This window comes from Micrasema longulum, unplaced genomic scaffold, assembly GCF_059751315.1.
Source record: "Micrasema longulum isolate JH-2025_06_02 unplaced genomic scaffold, ASM5975131v1 h1tg000637l, whole genome shotgun sequence".
Lineage (NCBI taxonomy): Eukaryota > Metazoa > Arthropoda > Insecta > Trichoptera > Brachycentridae > Micrasema > Micrasema longulum.
Genome location: NW_028277833.1, coordinates 61,218 through 86,459, shown reverse-complemented (window position 1 = coordinate 86,459; position 25,242 = coordinate 61,218). Strand labels below are relative to the sequence as shown.

Below are 25,242 nucleotides of genomic sequence, written 5' to 3'. Positions count from 1 at the left end.
TCTTCGATTCTCGTGCGAGTTACTAAATTGAAGGAAAATCAGGAAGGGCAAAGGGTAGGGAGGTTAAAAACACAAAAAAGTCATTCAGCAATACTTTTCTCATAAAATACAACAAGTTCAACACTAATATGGCAAAACAATACTCAATAGTTGTTGCTTCGCTAAAAAAACTAGTTTAGGTGTTAGAACTACAAATCTAGCAAATACTTTGATCAAACTAAGCCAAAGGGCCATACTTCGATATTATAATATATACAAAAAAACTATTTATGTAAAGGCTTTCGAAACAATAAAAAAATACTAGAATTGATTTCAACAACCAAGAAAGAATTTTTATTTAAACTGGATCAGAAATAACATAATCAGATTATTGTGTTTTCTTTCTTGATTTGTTAAAAAGCACGCGTGTATTTAAAGCAATAACAATTACAACTTTATGGCTCCACGTTGGGCGCCATTGGGCGCCATTTGTACAGTGCAATTTTAAATAATCAGTTCATAAAAAAAAGATCTCCCCTGGTACGCAAAGAGCTTTTTTATGCGTTAGAATATACTTTACCTTAATAATGGTATCCTTGCCCATACACTACGAACATCAAATTTTAGGTACTGAGTATTTTTACCGGAAGTCTTTTTTTGGTCTGACGGTTGAATCATTAGATTGAACACTACAGCGCCCACCATGAGGTTTGTTTTGGTGACAAACTAAGAGAATAAATTTTAGAAAGAAACTGAATCCTCTTGCAAATTCGCTGATATCGTAAATAAAAGTGCGTTCCCATCTCTGTCAATAAAGTAGTAAAAGAGACCAAAATTTAAATGCGAATGCGAAATTTAGTTTATGAAACAAAGAAAGTAAAAACACAAATTACTTCTAATGTATTTATTAATAATATGATGTTTACAGCCAAACATTGTATTTATTTATACACAGAAAAAGAAAACAAGATAATACTACAAGTAGCGATTATACACACACAAAAGTATAAACTAAAGAAATATAAAACAGAAAAGTAGTGGTGCTTTGTTATTCAATGCAGTTCGCTTCACTAGTGGAATAAAGTGAGAAATAGAAAAAAAGAGAAACGAAAATAAACACTGCCAGCCATTTTAAATTTCTTCCACCGATCCCAAGAAATTCAATAGCTAAGAATACGAATAATCCAATCGACCCAAGTGCTGGCGTAAAATAAAAGAAGAAAATCGAACAAAACATTTGAGAACAAAACTCGAAGTAAAGAAAAAAAGTGATACATCTAAATGAATGAACCAACTTATGTCGCTTTACAACCCTACCAAATTAAGTCTATAATATTACAATTATCAAGTTTCTACTGGGCGATACATCTAAGTTTCGTAATGTTAATTCAAACAATTTTACAATACGGAAAATGTACACATCAGCTGTTGCGAGATCCTCAACTCGAGTAGGCGGAGTTTTCACATGCACAATTATTACTCAATATATTATTATATAGCAAGAAACACCTAAATTCCTAAACACATTGAAAATTTCTGTCTTACAACAATTTCATATAATGCGAACAATTTCTAATTCTTTTAATACCAATTTAAGCTTAAGTTACATTGTTAGGGAAAAACAAACATTTGAAAATGATCTACAAAGCTATTTGTGTTCAAAGGTGATTTATATAATCAAGGCAACGTGCATTCGAGAACTACTCACTGGATTGGTTAAACGGGACAATTTTGGATAGAGGAGAAAATTTTTGGACAGAGTTCAATCGCACTATCTATGTCACAGACGGATCGAAGATTTTCAACCAGATACTGTTTTTGGCTGGCAAAAATTCAAAACAACTTTAAAACTACAGCAAAAAAGAGAGCTTTTCCATATTTGTTCTAATAATAATGAGATTCTTCATCACGACTATTTGTATTAACACATCGTTACATTTTTTTTTATTTTTTAAAAAAAAGCAGAAAATCAATAATCGAAATGCAAATGTGGCTAAAGGTAATATTTAAAAACATAAAATCAATATTAAACAAATGAAAAATGAAATGAAATAACTTTTAGACGAAGGAGAACTTTTGGGCCATTTGTGGTCGAGTTAACCTTTCTTGATTTCTACGGCGTTCTATGATCTATGTATTACGTCTATCCATGCTGAAAGTATTTTAAAATCTATAAATGGCAGTGGTAAATTCATCACGTCAGTTGATGTAAAATTTCTGGTAGCGTAATCGTCTTACTGAAAGTATGAACTCTAAAGAGAATAAAAATGAAAGAGTTACAATATTGCTGGCAATTAGTAATATTATATATATGTATATATGTAACAAGACTACTGACATTTCTAACTACGAACAGCTTACAAGTTGGAATACGACAAAATAGTCAAAATAAAATGTGCGGCTTTATTGTAAAAAAGGTGTTATACATTTTAACACATGTCTCTCAAAGCAGGTACGGTAATTATTCACTTTCGACTTACACCCAAACTACCCTATCCATCAATCAAGTTACATAAGAAAACTATTTTCAAATTTAGAATACTCGAAACAAATACACATCGATTTTATTGGTATTTATTTTCCTAATGCGGAGAAAGATAATGCCAAACATTTTTTTATGTGTTTTAAAGGTGAAGTATATTCAGGGCGTTAAAAAAATGTTTGTTAAATATCTTTTCCGTACTTAAAATCTGAGACTAAAATATTTTCGCTAAACAAAATAATACTGAGTAGCTTCTAAGAACTTGATTCTAAGTTCTAATCAGATTTTTGTAGTTAAATTTAATCTACCTTTATTAATTACAGAGAAAAAAAGAGTATAATATATATAAGTAGTTAGAAATCCAAAATAAACATATACACCTCTAAAAAGTAATACAAATCTGGACAACCGTACTGTGCTTATTTTTTTTTTGCTTTTCTAATAAAACTCACCAAAATTTTCGGCCGGAGCGCGTTCTCGATTGCACCAACTGTACGCGCAATACTGCGCTGTCCACACTCGCTTCCTGCGGGCACTGTACACTCCCTCTAAGTGTCGGTACGAGTTCAGTGATTAAAGAAATAATAATAATCAAAGAGAAATGATACAGACACATTTGCATTCCGCTTAAAAATCACGGGCGAAAAAATATGATTTTTCCGAATAAAAAAAAACAACTTTAAAATTCAGCAGGGTCATACGAACATGAGTTAGTATTATAAAGAAAAAATAAAGTTCCAAACAATTTTTAAATTAGTAAAAAAATATTCAACCTACATCAAATTCAAACATTATTTTTAGGGCGAATGAGATCTTTTTTAATAAGTCTAAAACCGTTTTTTTTTCTCTTCTTTTAATTATACAACTAAAGATTGGCTGCCTAGTATTAAACTAATTAAAATTTAATTAAGTAAAATAACTTACATAATAAACGTTATAAAATAATACAGGTGTAAATTTTGGTGGGAGAAAATGCACGAAATAAATTTATAATATTAAAATATAAATTAATTTAATACAATTTATTGTTCGTCAGAGCTCGATTTACAAAAAAAATATAACCCAAATGTACTGAAATTATTCTAAGCCATTTAAATCAACAAGGCATGGTGTTGAAAACGCAAGATTTCCGACTTAACAACGTTCATCCATTCGTTCCACGTGACCGAACAAACGGCGAAAACGACCCACTGTTAATTGGGTCTAGATTCGATGCACCCGATCGGGCGATCCCGTTTCCCGTGTCCTCCCGAGCACTGCATGTTGAACAGAACCAGCGCTTGAATTTGGAGTGTTTGGCCCACCGGGGGTTCCCCGCGGCAAGTCGGCTGAAACGGTGTTTAAGACAGATGCAAATACAGTGTCCTATGCACCGCGTATGCGCTAGGGAAAATAATGGAATTGATCACGACCATGTCAAGTTTTTTTTACCATTCTCAAACCCATTTGTTCATCATCCGTTCGTTCCACGTGCGTGTCTACGGCATGAGATAAGACTTAAAAAGCAAAATATTTTTAACGCCATGTCTTATACGATTTAAACCTCAGATTGAGAGCTTCTTCGAGAAAGAAATATAAAGTCATTTAGGCTTACGGACCCGTCATTGGCTGATTTGTGATCACTCAATGCATAGTAAAACATTCACCATTTTCCCATTGATTCTTCCATTTTTTTATTTTTTTTTATTTTGTTTTTTGAGAAGTAAACGTCTCTCGCATTAATGAAGGAAGGAATTTTAACTTTCAACTTCTTGAAACAAATGGAAATGTAGAAATATTAAAATTCAAACACGAGCAGAATGGTCCTTTAAACCGGCCGACGACAGGGCGGAAGCCCTTAAAATGACTAGACTTCCATTCAAAGAAGTTCTCCGTCAATCATTTGTTATTTCAAACAATTTCAAGAGAAGTTTCCAACAATTTTATTTTTTAAAAATAACTTAAATATCTATTAGTTAAAAATTATTCGAGTGGAGGAAAAAAAAATGACAAGAAATGGCAAAAAATATCACCAAAGTGCATTTTTTTTTACTGGTGTTATTTTTGTGGCAAGAATTGTTTTAAATAATAATTTTATCAAATTTGTCTTCTGTATTTTTTGTACAAAAAAAAAAAAACAAAATTACGTGCGCGCTGCTTAGTTCATTAAAAAAAATTAAACAGATACCACAACAGAATTGATGAATATTTTTCAGTAGGGAATGCGGATTTTGAGGTACGTTCTGCAGTGCAGATGACGAAACACATTTCACAAAAAAGACGCATCCTAAGGGGACCAAAAATGGCGCTATGTAAATCAGCTAAATGGTATTTATAATGCCATGAAAATGCCTAGCTTCAAAATTCCCTACTGAAAAATGTTTTTAATCTGTTATGATATGCATCAATCTTAATGAAGTCCTTGATGGAAAGCAACCGGAACATGTCTACGGAGATTTGGATACACATTCAGAATACCGTTGAGTTCAAACAGTTAAGTGTGAAGTTAGCCGCATTATCACATAGTTAATTTAATAATTATGATAGCATAATAATAATACTAATGTTCTTTTTAAACATTTAGGAACTTTTAAAAACTATTTAAACCATCGTGGCGAGAATTTTTTTTCTTTGCGTTTTGCAACACTTACCGTTCAAAAGATTCTGGACACTGATCACCACGAAACACTTTTTTAAATAAATGTTTCATGTCGACCATGTCGGGAATCGAACCCGAGACCTCCTGCATGGCGGGAAAATGCGCTGACCGCCGCACCACGAGCCGGGGGAATTGAACGAAAGCTCGATTCGCTCAGACAGCGGATTCCACGCGGAAGCGTGATTTCGCCATGATGCGCATGTGCCCATCGCGTGTTCATCGCGTCGAAAACATTTTCTCGGAGGCGGATTCGCGACTCTCGCGCCACGCACGCCCGAGGGCGCGGATCCCCGTTTCGGCCACGACGGCGCATCATTAAATTATTAAAATACTATTAATATAATAATTAATATTATGAACGTACGCGAAATATAATGAGAAGCGAAACACGGGATTAAACATTATAATGTAGGTCTTAAAAATATTACACGGGTTAAATCCAATTATACATTAATACTGAAATTATTGCAAGATTCACATTTATAATTATGATATAATTTTTAATTATTAAAATACAATCGGTAGATTATTGCTTCTGTTTCTGATATTTTCATCGAGATAAAGTTTCGAAAATACTGGTGCATAGGGCACTGCGCTTTCTTCGATCGCGATCATTTGTTGCTACGAAACACTAGTAAAAAAAAAGCATTTAAAATTATGTTTCATGTCAAGCATATTCGAGGCGTTATCTTATCGCGATATTTCGGACTCGTTATAAAAATCACCCCTGAGTAGCGCCAGCTAACTTCGCTCAACATAAACATCCTCGTTTTCGTTGCAGTATCTCGGCTACTTGCTGGGGTGGATAACGCGTACGGCAGCTAATTAAATTCCGAAACATGCCGAACGGATGATGCGTCGGGCATCGACGAATATGCCGCCGGGGATCGAACCCGGATCGGTAGCAATGCGCGCTGCCACTACACCACGAAGCGGGCGACGTTTTTTTTAGATAAAGCTTGCGTAAAAATTAAAGCGCAAATAATTTCGAATCTGATCTCGATAAAAGGTGTTTTTTAAATCAAATATTGTTTTGGTTTTACATTTGCATGGCACAGTGTTAAAATTATAAACGTAAAAGGAGTTTTAAGTATTTTAAATTCTACATTTTTTTTTAAAATATCATAGCGATCACAATAATTATTAAGAGAGATTAAAAAAATAATACTCGTGTGGCATTTTTTTAACAGTAAAAAAATGTTTGAAAAAAATATTTTTTTTTCATACCTAAGAACGAACTAAATCATATCGAGAGAAATGTCGATAATTTTTTGTCGTGAGTATTTAAATCATAGTATTTCGCAGACAACTGCGTTTTTTAAAAAGTTATCATAGATCTAAACTAATGTCATATTTATTAAGTACACTGAAACATTTACAATAATTATAGTCAACCATTGAGAAATATATCACAAGCCTAATACGAAATTGCTTTTTTTTCTCAAATCCACACGATCAATCCGACCAAAGAGGATAAAAAAACCGAGTTTTCTTTTGTTAGGGACACCGAGATAAATCATAGCGAAGAAGTTTGGTCGAAAACTATTTGTTTAAAGTCGGTCGTTCGATAGATCCTACAAAAATTGGAATAGAGGTCCTATATAAGGGACGCGTACAATAATAAATCTATATCAGTGTGAGCAATGGTCCGTGTTGACACTACAACGTAAAAGGAAAAACGCAGCGATTCTCCGCGCGACGGCGACCCACCGTGACAATGCGATACTTACTGTCGTCGGCCGGCAGTGCGGGGTCGGGAACGCCGGTAAAGCCGGTAATGCCGGTAATGCGACGCCCTAGACGTACATGCCCATGCCGTACATGGACGCCCAGTCGATGCCCTGGAAGCTGGACATGTCCACGCCGGCCAGCTGGTACGGGTGGTAGGCGGGCGGCGCGGCCGCGGCGGGCGGCGCGGCGGCCGGCGGCGGCGCGGGGTAGGGCGCGTAGCGGTAGGCGGCCAGCGCGGCCGCCGGGTACAGCAGCTTGGGGTAGGCGGCGGCGGCGGCGGCCGCGTGCGCCACGGCCATGGGCGCCGGCGGCGGCGGCAGGCGGCCGCCGAGCGCGGCGCCGCCGGCGGCCAGGCGCTTGCCCAGCAGCCCGGCGCCGGCCTGCACGGCCTCCTTGGGCTGCGCCTTCTTGCACTCGACCTTCTTGTTCTTGATGGTGTGGAAGTGGATCTCGCACACGCGGTCCACGACGTCCTCGTTCTCGAACGTGACGAACCCGAAGCCGCGGTGGCGCTTGGTCTGCTGGTCCATGAGCATGACGGTCTCCTCCACCTTGCCGAACTGGTTGAAGTAGGCCTTCACCTCCTCGCTGGACGTGTCCTGGCTGACGCCGCCCACGAAGATCTTCTTGGTCTTGTTGGCCTGCTTGGGCCGGTTCTTGGGCGTGGCGTGCTTGGGGTCGATCTTCTTCCCGTCCAGGGTGTGGATGGGCACCTTCAGCACGTTGTCCACGCTGTGCGGCTCCGAGAACGTGATGAAGCCGAAGCCGCGGCTGCGCTGAAAGACACAAGCGACGACAGACATTAGGCCGGGACATGATGGTGCGTGCGTCGCGCGGTACTCGACCCCTGTCCGCTGTCACGTGGACGCGGAACACGGGACCGGTCCAGATATATCTCTAATCGAGCCGTACTGTGCTATGAAATATGTCGATTACATCGGGAAGCTTACACGGCTAACGATGTTTTTAGGCACATTCAATTTTAATCTTCTCGAAATTACTATATATCACAAGGCACACCTTTGACCAGTTATTACTGTATTATGGATAACTCATACAGCGCCATTTTTTATAATTTACATGATAATAATAATAAACCGAGAAGTGGTCCCCTGGCTAGTGTCACGGACTCACGAATCAGAGGTCCGAGGTTCGAACCACGCTTTACAAAACTTGATTCCCAATTTTTTTACAGTGAGGTATTTGCAACTTGTAGAAAATAACCATTTAAATTTAAATATTACGTCGGAACGAAAAAACAAAAAAAAAAAGAATAAATATAGTAAAAAAAACCCCATGTAATTTAATGGTGCCTTGTGAATTTAACAACCATATAAAAAAGGTGTAGCGTTTCTATCCAAATATATAGTGCATTTACTTCAAACAGTTATTAATTCATAGTGAGATTGTTATAAATTTTTTTTTTGGACATCAATACTATATTAATAAAAATCGTGTGGTTTGAATGAGATTAATAAAAAAATGAGAGTTAAATTATTGCCGTTGTCTATCTTGGAAACCAATCCCATACCGCTAGTTTTCTCCGTACTTTCATTCTCTATAGTGGGCCAGCACGCATGGGAGTGTAATATTCAAACCAAGCATGTACAGAAAATATTAAGATGCCATACGTGAATATGGAAGTCGACTACCCGTAGGCAGAATGGTGAAATCACGATGCCAGACTTCCATATTCTCAACACCTTCATCTCCGTTGAAAATACATATCTTATTGTAATGTTATTAATACTTTGTACTTAATTATTATAGCAACAATAATGCTAAGGGATTATCAGTTAGTTACAGCCTATGTTATATATTTGTAACTACTCAAAAACTCCATAAATAAAACAAGTGCGATCTTTATGTTTCAATGTTTGGTTGATATACGAGTCGTCTATTTCCAAAACCCGCTATTTCCTCACGACCGCAACAGGGAGATAGCACATTCTGGAATTAGACGACCCATGTGTTACGTGAAATACATTTTTGAGAAGGTAGCATAAAAGTCTGTGCAGAGCTTACGACTTGAGATTGACTGACGCCTGACGGGTTAAAAGTGATTTTTTTTTAAAGCAAAATTTTTGTGATTATTCATTATAATAAAATAAATATAGGACTAGGCAGGAAGCTGCGGAATATGTTTCGTATTTCAGAATATAATTTTAATTTCATGAAAGTCCTTTTTCATTCTATACATGTAGATATATTTTAAAATCTTTTTTCATATATTTTTTAATTTTCACACCTATAATATTTCGATGTGACTCGACGATTGATGTGAAAGTATATACAATTATGTATAAAATAAATAATACACTGACATCCAGGAACGTGCCGTGGGCCAGAGGGGTGATTACATCCATAAATATAATTTAAAACAACTTTAAAAATGTTTTTTGTTTTGTCCTAATTTTTGTAGACAAGGACTGGATTTAACCCCCTACGGTCCTTAAAATATAGCTTGATTAAAAAGACAGATGTCAAACAAATGTCACTAGTGATGGGAAATTACTGATCACTGATCATGTACCGTTTAAATAGATTTTATCAATTTTTTAATGCAAACATGAAACTCTGTTTCCAGAAATTGATATAAAAACGCAAAAACAAGCCTATTATAGTGTGTTTAACACAATTATTCACCAAAAAATAAGACATTTATACTTTTTTCATGAACAACATCAAATGAATTATTTTTTTATTAGATCAATTTGTCCCATCTTTAACGTTTTTGCAAAATGATGTAACCTTGTAAAAACGTCGTTAATAATAAGGTTTACTTTAGTCAGAAAAAGTGACGACATAACTTTGTAATAACGTCAAAGGAGTTATTTATATTGACACACGAAAAATCATTTGTATCTGGCGTGTTAATTTATTTTTTTAATACAATGCTTGAAACATAAATCAATATTAATATATAAAATCAGCTTTAAAACTAAAAAAAAACCTAATTATTAACGACGTTATTACAAAGTTACATCATTTTGCAAAAACGTTAGAGATGGAACAATTTGATCAATGTAAATTGACCGAATAAAAAAATTATTCGTTTGATGTTGTATAAATGTATAAAAAGTATAAATGTCTAATTTTTTGGCGAACAATAATGTTAAAAACATTGTGATAGGCTTGTTTTTGCGTTTTTTTTATCAATTTTCGGAAACAGAGTTTCATGATTGCATGAAATAACTGATAAAATCGATTTGATCAGTGATCAGTAATTTCCCATCACTAATGAAATTAGTTTGACAGCTGTCATTCTAATCAAGCTATATTTTAAGGACGATAGACATGATCCAGAGAAATCTATTACCTAAGTGTGTACGTAGTAGATAAAGTAATTGTTATTTTTGTTAATAAACTATGATTATTATTATTTCACCCACATCAGCAAACGCTCAAACTTGACAAAAATTGACATGTCGACGAAATTAAATAAAAAACTGCTGTTCAAAGATAGATAGAATGTGAATGTTGCACAGTGCGTAAAGCAGTCACTAAAATCCAGCCAATAACAGGCCACTATCTCAATATTAACAGACTTCGAATTACTTTCTCGTGAATGTTTTTCAAATAATGTATTTTTCTCAATATTTACGATAATCTATAATAAAATAGGGTTTACATTCTAAATTGATCATGTTAAATTATTTGAAAAACAGTTTACAATTTTGTTGTTATGTAAGCATTATTTTAATTTCTATTCGACGTGTGTATAATTAGTTATAATATTAATATTTAAAACGCTACAATTACCTACTTGCTTCATTTTTTTATATCGACTAATTTAACACAAGACGTCGATATGTTTTGGAACGCGACCGATCCTTTGTCGAGGCGTACAAATAAACTAGAGCAAAATCTTAACAAAATTTTTCAAAGATATAAGCACCGTTTTTTAAATTTATAATTTTTTTTTCTAATACAAAATACGCTATTACATAAACACAAAAAAACCCACAAAGACATGACCTGTGTGTGGGTTTATATTTTATTTTAAATTTTAATAAAGGCTACTGAAAGAATAAGATAGATATTTTAAAAAAATATATGCTAATAGAACACAATTTTTCTGTCAATAAAAATGAGAAAATAATAAAAAAGTATTTGCTAATCATTAAAAAAATAAGCTATTAAAAGCCTGTTTTTTTATATTTACAATTTCAACAAAAAATAAAATCGAAACAAATTCAGAGCTAACAGTTTTAAGGTTATGAAAAATAAGTATCTGCCTGGGTCTAGATTTACAATAAGAGATTTTAAGTAAACTACTTAATCTATGACTAGATTTATTAAAATCAGTGTACGCATGTGTTGACAAAATGTTGACAAAGCTGTTTAAAAACATGAAAATTACACGTAAATAAAATATTCATACATTTGTCGCCGCGAAATAGCCAAATCAGACACTCATTTGGGCAGCTAGGCTGTTCATTAAATGCCGGCATTCAATTGAATGGCTAGGCCGTTCGTTGACTGAATTAAGATGAGCCAGCGTTCAACGCGTTGGCTGATTGAAAGCTCGCCATTTGGAAACGTCACTAAAAGCCGCCAGGTAAAAGTTAGGATGGGTTATGTTTTTTTTTTATTTTTTTATTATATTGAAAACATATTATACATAATTATATACAATATTCCCAAGGAGTTTTATTTTAAAAAACTCATTTAGGGACATACAGATAATATTTTTTTTAGAGACGTTTTTAAATTTTAAACTATAATATTATTTACAAAAGCAGAAAAATTAAAATTATGATATACTACAAATTAAAAAGGGTATGAAAAATACTTGAAAATAACAAAATAAACAGAATACTAGGAATGGAAATAAATTCAAAATAATGTTTACATTATGCAATCTGGGAAAGAAAATTGAAAAAGTTTAAAAATTACATGTATGTATATATACATACTGAACTAGTACAAAATAAAATCATTTTTTTTAATTAACAAAATATGCGCACACCCAATACAGGTTAATTTTTTTTTATCAAAAACGTTGAAAAAATTGAAATTATGTATACAAGCCAAAAAAAGTATATAAAAAGAAAAAAAACACAAATAACATTTAAATATTTTTTTTACTCAATTAAACATTTTTTTTACCATCAAACTTAACCAAATCCAACGTATCCTAACTTCGTGTAACAAAATAAATTGAAAGTCCGTTAGTCATTCGATTGAATGCCTGCATTTAATGAACAGCCTAGCCACCCTCGAGTGGCTGATTTAATCGTTTTATAAAAATGTTGTGTTTTTAAAATTATTTTTGTATACCTATAGGTGTATTGTTTATTAGTTAAGGTATAACTAGGTGTTCAAATTTTATTTGTACAATAATCTAAATAAATTCATTACATTAGGTACATCCGGCGGTGACATACTAGTTCAAACATGTCAAGAATTGACGTTAATAAAGTAAACAAAATTAAAAAAAAAAAAAAAACAAAATCATGTAAAATTTGTTGAAACATTAAAATCACCAATGTACATAAATGTTTAACATCTTAACAAAGTTGTTCTGACGTTTAATTGACCTACTAATGACATATAAATAAATAAGTTAACAAAATCTGTTTTAAAATTAAAACCACCGATGTACTATACATCTTAAAATTATTAAAACATTTCAAGCACTGATGTGAACATCTGTTAACAAAATCATGAAAAAGTTGGTCAAAAAATAAAATTACCTACCAATGAACGAATTTGATGTTACAATCTAGACGTACTTCTTCAAACATTTTAAGAATCGACTTTTAACATCTGTAAACAAAATCTTGACAAAGTTGTTCAAACATTAAAGTTACCTACCGATGTACAAATATATGTTAGCGAAATCTTGATAAAATTGTTCAAACATTAAAGTTACCTACCGATGTACAAATATATGTTAGCGAAATCTTGATAAAATTGTTCAAACATTAAAGTTACCTACCGATGTACAAACATATGTTAGCGAAATCTTGATAAAATTGTTCAAACATTAAAGTTACCTACCGATGTACAAACATATGTTAGCAAAATCTTGATAAAATTGTTCAAAAATTTCAAGCACACGTTGACAGATGTGTAGCTAGTATACATGGCATCTAATAACTTTAATATCTCCATAAATATAATAAATTATGGGTTAAGATTGTTCGTGATTCCTCCGTTGTAAATATTTTTTTATTCAATAATAAATGCATACTGGGAACAAAAAACGCATTTTATAAAAAATCGGAGATAAATCATCAATACAATAGCATGTTACGCAGTAAAAGACTAATGCTAATATATAATTGTCTCACACACTCTTTACGTCTCACTCTCGATAAAACAGGTATATTCGGGAGCGAGAGAGACAATTTCACGCGTCACGCGCGCGAACAGCTAAGTTTCTAGTACGTCTCCCAGACGCCAGCTAGTAACTTCCCGACGTTCATCAAGGGCAGTTCTTTCGCCCGCGCTGCGAGCATAAGCCAATAGTTTTGCCATGTTTTTAGCAATTAAAAACTGAAACAACTTTGTTAAGATTTTGTTTTAGTTTATTTGAATGCTTCGACAAAGGAACAGTCGTTTTCTGAAACATCTGGCATATTATTTTGACTAGTGATTTAAAACGAAAAATACATATATATCAGTTCTCCTAGGATTAATTCTGCATTTGTGATATAACGTACCTAAGCTTTATTAAACTTGTATCTAATATAAACTAACTTAATATAAATTTAGCTTGGATTGGGTTCTAATCAATGTTACAAAATGTCATCCGAAAAATATCGTGTTACAAATTTTTACCGGTGATTCTAAATGCTAAGATTAATCAAGGAGTAATAATTTAAATAAGTTCTAATTAACATTACCCGTCTAAATTAATGAATTACAATATGTGTAACCGGGGTAAAACTATGGGAATCAAGAGTTAATATTTTCAATACGATTTATATTTTTGACAATAGGTAATTAATTCAAATTCTAAGAACAATGGCGGCGATTATAATTCTGCTAATATTATGCATGAAATAAATGATAAAAATTAACGAAATTATTTAAACTAAAGAATATTTTCTTAAAGATTAATCATTTTATTATAGGTGATAACAACGTACAAATGTTACTAAGAGACAGATACATGAACAAAAAGTTCAATGATTGTTAGGCCTTCGTCAAAATGGACCGAACAGGTTGCGTGAAAAATCAGTAGCAAAACAACCGTATTTAGATCTAAATTTGTTGCGACAGACAGGGGAAACATTTTTGAGAAGGGATATAGAAAGTCTAGCCATTAACAGGGTTTCTTCCTATTCTTCTTCTTCAGCCTTATTCTGTACACTGTGGATGGCTTCCTCTTCCAAACATCTCCATTCCTTAATAATAATAATAATGTTTGGATAATTTATACAGCGCCATTTTTGTGAAAATCACCTCAAGGGCGCTGTACAATAAATAAACATCCCAACACGTCTTGCAGCTACAGAGCGCATGGACGGTTAGGATTCTAGTTCCTCGTCTCCAATTATGATATATATGAGCTAGATAACAGGACGTCTTGCAGCTACAGAGCGCATGGACAATAAGAAATCTAGCCCCTATTTACATTTTTTTTTTTTATTTGACAATGAAGTTTAGAGTTTAAGTGATATTTTAAAAACGAAATACAAAGCAAATTTATAAAATTAGAATTTAGATAACAACAAGTCTCGCAGCTACTGAGCGCGTGGACGATTGAAATTCTAGACCCAATTTACTAAATTTAGATATTTGATAGTTGATAACATTTACATAATATGATAGCTAACATCTCAAAAAGTCTTGCAGCTTCAAAACGCATCGACAAATGAAATTACAACAACATAAGAATGATTTTAAAAAGTTAATGATAAAAAAATATTTTAAGAAACGCAATAATAATACATTGAGCAAAGAGCTAGTAAGTATGGCAATTAAGTGAACATGTAACAGCACAAAAAGTAAAATTTAAAAAACTAAACAAAGATAGCATTTCCTTAATTTATTATTAAGGTTAACAAGACAATAGACGATACTCAAACTCAAACTCGTCCCTGTTTTATTTTGGTGTGCAGTAAACAGGATCCATTGTCTTTTTCCTAGTAAATAACTGTAAAAAACACTTGGTTCACATTTGGCTGTTCCTTCCTATCACCCGCTTTCATAATCCACGTTTTACCGGCAATAGAGGCAATGTCGTCGACCCATCTTTTCTGTGGCCTTCCAACACTTCTTTTGTTTGCCCGCGGTCTCCACTTTATTATTCTGGGTGTCCACCTGCCATCATTTTGTCTCGCCGAGTGTCCTGCCCGCTGCCATTTCGATTTCGCTGCACGATCCATGATATCCACGACTCCGGTTCGGCGTCTTATTTCCTCATTTCTTACTCTGTCTCTTAGACATACACCGAGCGTCTGTCTTTCCATGGATCGTTGGGTGCATTTTAATTTCTGGCTACTTTTTTGAGTTATAGACATGGTTTCTAGTCCGTATGTTGTCACCGGCAATATGCACGATTCATATTCTTGTCTTTTCAAGCATATAGGGACTTCTTTGTTTTCAAAAATATTTTTGAGTTTGCCGAAAGCAGCCCAACTTAGCCCTATTCTTCTTGGTAACTCCGCTATTTGGTTATCTTTACCAAGTTTGACTTTGCGTCCTAGATATATGTATTCATCGACCACTTCGATTTTATTATTGTTAATGAAAATGTCTCGACCTGTTGGGACTCATAATCTTTGTTTTATGAATATTCATTTCCAAGCCAATCCTTTTTGAAGCCTCATGTAGTTCCATAATCATTTCTTCTAGTTCATCCCATGTCTTTACTTATGACTATATCATCTGCGAATCTGGGGTGACTCAGGTACATGCCATCGATCTTTACACCCTTATTTTCCCAATTAAGGATTTTAAATACATCCTCTAAGGCTAGCGTAAAGAGCTTTGGCGGTATTGTGTCACCTTGTCTGACACCCTTCTCCATTTTTATTTTATCAGTTTTTGTGTCCTCATTAATCCTCGCATCCATAGTAGCGTTGTCATAAATGAATTATATTAATCTAATGTATCTAGAATCAACTCGGGCATTTTCCATCCATCCACAGGGCTTATGACCAGTATTTTACACTTTACACACTGTGTAACATTCAACGTTCTGCCCATGTTTAAACATCCACACTTCCTCGACCCTTCCATCTGTTGACTTTCGTGAAGTAAAAGAGCTGAAACATTTATCATGCGGATGAGATTCATCCGGCTGAACCAATTCACCTACTAGGCGACGCCCGGAAACAATTTTTCCGGGCGTCACCTTCAATTCATTTAGTTAAATACAATAATACATGTTTTTAATTTGTTTATCTTTTGGGTGATACCGTGTCTGTGTAATTTGCCGACTGCGACACGGTACAAATTACTAGTACTTAAACACATACTTTTTTCTACAAAACACTCAGTTTACCCTGAAGATGGCTCCTGCAATGGTAGCCGAAACATTGGAACAAATCCAACAGACACGGTTTGAATTCAGACAGTTGTTTTTTAGTTAGTTGAGGAGATTTTTATAATTTTTTACACCATTAAAAAAAAAAAAAAAATTCCCAATGAATAGCGTGGAATTTAGGAATTTTGATATCATTTTGGTATCTGATTGACTTGTTCATCTCAAATCAGCTATTTTTTTCTTCTTTGTAAATTTGCATAGTATAATTTATTTCGTAAATACTGTTTATTTAATCCTACAATGTTTCGAGGGGTCATAAGGCCTGTAAATGCCTAGACTTACACGTCCCTTCTCAACAATGTTTTCCCACTCTGTCGCGACAAATTTAGATCATTTGGACATACTAGAATTCGTATTTTGTTAATTTTGACGAAAACGCGACCATCATTTGACTTCCGACTTTTTTCGGTGCAACTGGCCGATTCGCACCAACTCGATAATGTTACGGCTAGATTAGTATTAATTACATCAAGGTTTTCCTGTATTTTACACTATGAAGACACCATGATTTAAATTGAAATAAAGTATACAAGTCTAGACTTAGTCACAGAGCTATGGTAAAAAAATAGGCATGAAACGTATTGATACAAAAGTTACCATACAAGTACTGCAGGGATGAAATTAATTTGTTAACATAAGGATTCAAGAAAAGTATGTAGATATAATAAATATATACACACAACCAAGTTATAAAAATTATATTCCCACAATAGTTCAAATAATAATACTGATCGACAAAATTAAACATTTTTATGTTACATTACATGGACTAAATGAGGTGATTCTGATATAATTTTTCCTGCTTATTCCGAGTCTGCTTTCCAATTTTTTACAGCACGCGTAAGGTTGAAGAAATTTTACCAATAAGTTTTTTCAAGGAATGTTGAAGGTACACAATTTATTAACAAATTTGTATTCCCATTTTTACTTTGGTTATTAATTGAAATTTATTTATAAACCCTAACTTACGGATAGAAAAAAACATATATTTTGTATCAATAAAAACATTAAGACTTATTTATCAATCATTAGCTGAATCGATTATTAGGTACGGTATTACCAGTTGGGGCCTTTCTTGTAAAACCAACATTAAAAAAAATCAATCTTTACAAAACTCGGCTCTTAAATCAATTAACAGATCAGCTACAATTGATAAGGAAGAGGTACGCGAACTTTTTAAAAAGCAAGGGTGCCAGTCCGTAAATGCTATTCTATGGCTCTAATTTGTTACTATTTAGATATCGATTTGATAGTAACTACCAGAAAAGGTATTTACATTCACACAATACAAGGCTAGCACAACGTGAAGGCTCGTCAGCACAGAGGTTTGTAAACAAGTATGGCCAAAGAACACTTCATTATACAATTACTCCAATTTTCAATAAGATTCCTAAGCAGATCTGAATTCCTAACTGTGTCCATGTTTAGTAAAAATTTTTCAAGTTTTAGTTCTTCGTCTACAATAATATCAGTGCCTAATTTATTAATGAATTTTAGGGGTTCTAGTCTCTTTCAAGGTCCCAGCAGTAGTTCGCAAACATGTGAAATCTCCCAACACAAGGTAAAGAGAAGACATGTGAAGCTTAAACCTTATCCTCGGGTTAAAATTTTTTTTTAGGGTCGATAGTAACTTCACCACACACGTTGCAAAAGTTGTCAGGACTATTCACACGGTTGCGTGGCATAGTAACATTGAAATGAGGAAGTTCAGTGGTTTTTTATTTGTTAATTAGACTATTAAACTAAGACAAATTTTAAAAAAATATATATATCGTATTATCGCGCTATGATTTTTCGAAAGTTTTGTGTTTCTAAAATAGCTCCGCGTGTGACGTCAGAGATTTTCTTCCGCTTATTCTCTATCAGTTTTGCCATAACTCTCTTAGCATTGGTTGATTTATATGAACCAGTGACGTCATTCAAAGCAGTTAGTTCTTATTAAAATATTTTTTTTAATTTTTCGTTCGTTTTAAGGTAACTTCGCTGTACAATTTAATGCTCCATTTTTTACAGCGCGCGAAAAAACATTTATTGTATCCAATTTCCCGTAGGGCTGAAGTTCCTCATTGATACTTATTTTACCTAGTTTGAGTGGTTCACAAAATAAAGAATAGTGATGTAAATAAAAACAAAGTAAAATTGGTTTTAAAAATCTTTTTCTTAAATTCTAAGTTTAGTGTGTAAAAAAAATGATTTAAAACAGTGTCAAAAAACTTTTTTTCAAACACTTGTTTCTTTATTATTTTTTATATATTTCGGTATCAAAAGAGACTTGATTTACTTGTATTTCATTTTTTTAAACTTTTATTTTATTGATATATTTAAGATTTTTAAATATTTTTATGTTAACATTATTATATTGTGTTACCAAAATGTTTAAAGAGAGAAATCCCTGCAAAAAAACTGCTTTTGCAGTTTGGCGGGAATTAAAAAAAATGTTTAGAAGGATGCTTATATGTGAAAAAAAAAATCAGGTTAAAGTGTGATACTAGTACAGTAATAATAAAGTATAAGGTATTCACTTTACTAATGATAAAAAATGACATCAGAGGCTAGACACGCTGACAGACAAATTTCGGATTCAGCAGGCAAAATTAGATAAGAATCAGCTAGAATAGTCCATGTAACAAAATCATTGTCGACCAGTGATAATTAAATAAAAATACAGAGCATTGCACATCTAAAATATACATGAAAAGGTGGTTTATCTGCATTTGTACTCTATGTTAATAGTTTCGTAACTTAGGTTACAAAGTTTGTAATGTTTTAATGTACCCAGGGATTTTGTTACACCCGAATAGTCTAAGGTTAACCAAACATACCTACGAGTGACTAAGAGTTACGTAATTATATTGTGAACCTTGCCTTGTGTCCGGTCCTCGTTGGCTCGCGCAGAAACTTGTAACATTATCCGTACAACAAACTGCGTCGCGATCCGTTCCCAAAATCAACTGAACCCTTAAACACAGCTAAATTGAGAAACTATCACATTCTTCACAACTCCAAATCAACTAAAGAGGGAAGGGAAGATGGGGTGATACGATGGCAGAAGAAGGGAATAAAAGCCGAAATGCCGGTCCGAGGAAGGAAAAGATGATTAAATTGATACAAATATTACCAAAACATTGGTGGACTGCGAACCATATTTACTATGCCAATATTTTGATAAAGTCTTACGATGTCCACATTTGCCATCTGATAGTCGAACTCGTTGTTTGAAGATTCACCCCGCTTTCCACATCCAGTGGTGCATAGGGCACTGCATTAGTGAACCAAATTAGCGTAGTTCTTTAGTAAAATCTGTTACATGAAGGGAAACTGATCGCATTACGCGATTGCGCTTTAGGCGCCAGTCCAAAAACAATTAAATATTACCAACATTTCACGTCCATTCTGTTAGGAATCGAACCCAGGACCTCGAGAATGGCAGGCAATCGACTCGATTTCCTTTGAATGGAGATAAGTCCGCTTCGTTGTGCAGGGGTTGGGGCATCCTCCTACTATTCCAGAGGTCCCGGGTTCGATTTTTGGCAGGGCCAAAGTGAAATATTAATCATAATATATATTTTTGATAACTATCTACACACAATGTAAAAACAAAGGCATATACTTGGTTCATTGGCGGACTCCAGCCTAACCAAAAAATACGCATGTTAAAAAAATAAATTTAAAAAATGAAACCTAGTGGTTTTTTTTAAGGTGGTTTAACTAACCCCAAGACTGATCACCTTATTTCTATGTGACATATAACTAACGCGTTTAGTTTTCCAGTATAGTTAGTTCCTATGCACCAGCAACCAGAACAAGGGGATAATGATGAGAAGAGATCTTGGAAGGAGGTTTTCTATTTGGGAAAAGGATACGAAAGGATATGGATGGCGTATAATTAGAGATCAAATCAGTGACGTATAATTAAATAGACACGTTACAAGCGCGTAATAGATGGCAATCCGATTCGTGGGCAGTTCCCATCCTTGTCTTAATTCTAACGGATTTTTGCCGTGATCAGGCGTGACGCTACGAATAATAATGCAAGCGCGTGTGATGATAAAATGCTTTCGATAATAACATAACTTTAGATATTCCGGAGCGGAGTTCCGGTCGAAGTTTGTATTCCACCCTCTGTGGAAAACATCAGTATAATTCGCAAAGTGATGTAGTGGTATCACTGAACCTAGAGATTTCAAAACTAAGTCTCACTGTGGCGGTTAATACTGACTGCAGGCGAATCATCTACATTATAATTGTTCTGTTCAATGTAGGGCCTGCTGCCCATAATAAATTGATACGATATCTTTCAGTATTAGCTTTAATTAGCTGATTCGCAGTTTATTACTTTTTCAGATGAGTTGACTCTTTTTACTGATTAGTCGTTTTAGTACCTACCTACCTACCAACCTTGTACGTGTGGGACATGCGATGTCCGATGTCTTTAGAATAATAATGACAATTACCTATTGTGTCAGATCCATTGATCCATGGAGAGGCCTACGCTTGGTATAAGCCTAAGAGATAGAATACCAAGATAAAATTAGGTGTAGAACCTAAATGGTGGATATCATGGATCGTGTAGCAAAGTTGATGTGGCAATGGGCAGGGTATGTATGCAAGGCAGGATGTCACAAGATAGACTCCTAAAGTTCTGAAGTGGAGACCTTGGGAGAATAAGAGGTGTCGGAAGACCTCAAAGGAGATAGGCTGACAATATAGCCGCTGTATTGGGAAAGCGATGGCTACAAAAAGCAAATGACAAGAAAGGATGGAACGGTGTGGAAGAGGCCTATATTCAGAAGTGTAGAGATGAAGACTGAAGAAGATCACAATAGTGAGCTTTGCTGACAAAATTCAAACGAGTCACGAGAATATTGATTTATACTGTTGCATTAAATTCCATTTGTGGGGATCAAAGGTTGATAACACACAGACGTGCGATTTCACCTGAAATGTAAAGCAACGACTGCAAGAAGAAACTCAGCGTTTTCTATTGGATACAGTACATTGTATTTTGCAAGGCTGACAGTATCGCACATAAAACGCGCGATTGCATAAGAGCAACGTCCTGCAGTACATTAACTTCATTACCGCCACGGAGACCCGAAGAACATGAAGAGACCACTGGGCGTGGTAACGCCCAGTCAGCCCAACGCAGTCACTCAGTTCCAGCATGTAGCCCAAGTGCAGTCGGTTCACATCATCACTCGCGCGACAAAATTCAATCAATTATTTATTCGCCATGCAATAAATACACCTTGGACCATCTACATCGTTTCTTCTGTATGTCTCCGACTAGAGTAGAAGATTCACACCCCACAATAACCATAAAAACTCCTACAAATGTAATATTTACACTTTCAATCAGTTCCGTATTTGTGATGGCTGACTTTCCTGCTAGTTTTATTCATCGGCAGACCTGCGTAGCATTACTACTATTGAAATACGCTAGGATACGAATAACGTGTCTATTTATCATACGTCAGTGGTGCGAATGTCGTCAAAGTACCTGGGTGACAGGATCCTTCATGATCAGGACATCCGTTACGCTGCCGAACATGCCGAAGTACTCGCGAAGCTTCTCGCTCGAGGTCTGCCAGGAGAGCCCGCCCACGAACAGCTTGCCGGGGGCGGGGTCGGCGGACGCCGAGTTGGGCCCGCCGGCGGCCGCGGCCGCGGGCAGCCCGGCGGCCGGAGCGCCCCCCGGCTGGGCGGCGCCGCCCGCCGCGCCGCTGGGCGTGGAGCGCCCCGAAGAGCCGGAGTGACTACCCCCTAGGGAACAATAAAAAATAAAAAACTACAACGAAAATATCTAGAACTAAACATGTGGATATTAGAAGCAAACTTAGACATCTCCACCAAAAACGGAAAATTAGTTATTGATGCCAAAATAAACTATACAATAGCGCAATTCAAAACCGTCTCGCAAGAAGAAATTTCAATATACTATTTGACACAGCAAACTATACTATTTGACACATTCTCCATTGAGTTGGTGAATCATAATTACAAATCAAACAATTTTTTTTTCAAAGTTGTTCGCAAATATCTTCTTCAATAACTCATTTAATGGAGAATTCTAAGCTTTCTTCTAATACCCTTATATATCCATCTCACTTATACAGGGTTTTCTTTAAACCCTGTCACATTCGAAACCACGATGATCAGTATGAGCAAGAAGACATATTGGCACATTAAAATATTTTTTTAGAACGACTAAAATCTTAAAAAATGAAATTTAGAAAAAAACACAAATGAACCGCACGGCCGCGCCCCCCTCGCTTCTCCCCTGCAGAAGTAAGCAACCATTTGTTTTTTTCTATATTTTATTTTCAAAGATTTTAGTCGTTCTAAAAAAATATTTTAATGTGCCAACATGTCTTCTTTCTCATACTGACCATCGTGGTTTCGGATGTGACAGGGTTTAAAGAACACCCTGTATATTTGTACATCGCTTTCGTTCCCTCTGATACGAAACGAATTAGTTACACTGTTCCGTGAAATTCGCCTTAAAAATAATACCGACGTGTTTAATTTTCAAAATGCGCTGCATTCTATAAAAGGCAGTAAGCGTGTATAGTAAAAAAACATAATTTAAAAGTACCGTTGGCCTGAGCCTGCGCGTGCGCGCTGGCCGCCGCCTGCGCCGCCTGCGCCGCCTGAGCCGCCTGCGCGGCCTGCGCGGCCGCCTGCGCCGCCGCCGCCGCGGCCGCCGCGCCGCCCATGACGGGCACGAGCGCCGGCTGCAGGTGGTGGTGGTGCTCGGCGTGCGCGTGGTGCGCGTGGTGCGCGTGATGCGCGTGGTGCTCCAGCAGCAGGCCGCCGCCGGCGTCCAGGGCGCCCACCGCGCCGCCCGCGCCCCCGCTGCGAGGAGAGAGACATTCGGTTATTGATCATTGTTCAAAATTGTGCAGTGGCATTAGTTTAGACAAATCGATATTCATATAAGACATTTCATTTCACGATGCGAGTATTTTTTAAATTTAATTTTAATTATAAAACATACAGTCATACAAAATAAAAAATATTAAGAAAAAAAAACACTAAAAATACCAACAGTTTTCAAATAATTCCTTTACTACACACAGGAATGTGTAATGTCACCATGGCTGTTTAATCTAAACATAGACAACTGTATAAAAGATATAGATGCAGATTCGTGCAGGATGATTTATAACTCCATTTTTGTGCCTCATATAAATTATTGTACTAGTATTTTGTTTTTGGCAACTGAAGGGGAAAAAAATAAACTTACTATTCTGCAGAATGCTATGAGAGTAATTTTGAGAAAAAATAAATATATTATTGTTATCAAAAATATTTTTCACTTTGTGGTATGACCTTTTACATATATTTGTTTATAAATTTGTATAAACCACCTAATTTTTTTTTACACGCGTTGCTATTTATGTAATAAAATATTGTATGAAAGAGACAGAAAATTGAAAAAAAGAGAGAGAAAGGAGATAAAATAAATCATAACGGGAATAGTTTTAAAAGAGGACTCGAAGTTAAATTTAATTGATTATTTATTATTTGAAGTTTTTGATTAATGGCTTTACTAATTTCTAATCGTTCTAAATTATCTAAACGAAAACCATTTTTATTGACATGCAAAATTTCTACACACGTTTCTTGATTAAATTCATGGTTTTCGGATATAAGATTATTTGCGAATTCTGAAAAATTATTATTACTCAGACATCTTATATGTTCTTTGATTATTACTTTAAATTTACGTGAAGTTTTTCCAATATAGAAATTTAGGCAATTTAAACAATTTAATTTTTCGAACGATTTAATTGATCATTATTATCTTTACAATTTGTTAATATTTTAGCTATGTTATTATTAGTATAAAAAGCTGGCCTTATATTGTTAGGTAAAATTTGCGCTAGATTATTAGAAAATGAATTAATGTACAAAATTCTACGCCAGTTCTCATTTTTATTGGAAATATTTTGGGAACTGTATAAGTATTTATTCCTATAGTTTAATTTAAGTTTTTTATTCAAAATATTGTCAATGAAATTTAGTTCATAGCCATTATTGAAAGCAATACTCTTTATAGTATTTAATTCTAAGTCAAAATTATTTTTATTTAGTGGTATTGAAGTAAGCCGATGTATCATAGAATGGAAAGCAGATGTGATAAAGGATGATTAGAAGATTTATGGATGACCGCATTTCGATGATCGGTTTTATTAATTTTTTTCATAAAAATGAGAACTGGCGTAGAATTTTGTACATTAATTCATTTTCTAATAACTAACTAACTAACCATCACGCCATTTCCTCGGAGGGGTAGGCAGAGAGGATAGAACGCCACACCACTCTATCCTGGCACACTTCCACAATATTTCCCTTTGCTTCCACAATATTATTTTTGGTATGTGTATATATATTTTACATATTTATACACACACAATTCTGGGTTTTATCCCAAGGGGGAGTAGGTATATTTTATTTATATCACTACAGAGATGGGTAGAATTTTTGTTTCAAGATTATGGATATTCGAGCGTTTACAGGGCTTATGACCTGTCATAGGTTGGGTTCAAATATCCATAATCTTGAAACAAAAATTCTACCCATCTCTGTAGTGATATAAATAAAATATACCTACTCCTCCTTTGCTTCCTTCACATTCATACATCTTCTCATGCACGCACGTCGATTATTCCGACTTTTCACATGACCACTTTTAAGAATTTGTTGTACTTGATCATGCCATGTCTTTCTCGGCCTTCCTAGACTTCTACAACCAGACACATTTGCATCATAAATCTTTTTAGCCGTTCTTTCATCATTCATTCGCTCCATATGACCGAACCATCGCAAAATACCTTTCTTAATTTTCTAATAATATAGCACAAATTTTACCTAACAATATTAGGCCAGCTTTTTATACTAATA

The 25,242-nt window shown here is 34.9% G+C and overlaps 2 protein-coding genes across 2 annotated transcripts in view; one reads left to right on the top strand and one right to left on the bottom strand.

Moving 5' to 3' along the window:
* The window catches only part of LOC148279970 (uncharacterized), a 60,819-nt gene that overhangs the window by 31,043 nt on the left and 4,534 nt on the right, over positions 1-25,242 (top strand). The gene's annotated exons all lie outside the window — the stretch shown is intronic.
* On the bottom strand, positions 869-23,509 carry msi (RNA-binding protein musashi). Its single transcript, XM_088229124.1, has 4 exons — positions 23,505-23,509; positions 22,931-23,190; positions 21,836-22,098; positions 869-7,606 (listed from the first exon to the last, which is right to left on the bottom strand). Exons 1-4 carry the CDS (start codon positions 23,507-23,509, stop codon positions 6,896-6,898), a joined length of 1,239 nt encoding a protein of 412 aa, XP_088085250.1. The 3' UTR covers positions 869-6,895.

Bases quoted from the DNA above. Each gene is read 5' to 3' on its own strand.
- msi (XM_088229124.1), bottom strand. The intron at 22,099-22,930 runs GTACTTTTAAAT...ATTGTTCCCTAG, and splicing joins CGCGCAGGCTCAGGCCAACG to GGGGTAGTCACTCCGGCTCT. The intron at 7,607-21,835 runs GTACTTTGACGA...TGTGTCTTTCAG, and splicing joins TGAAGGATCCTGTCACCCAG to CGCAGCCGCGGCTTCGGCTT.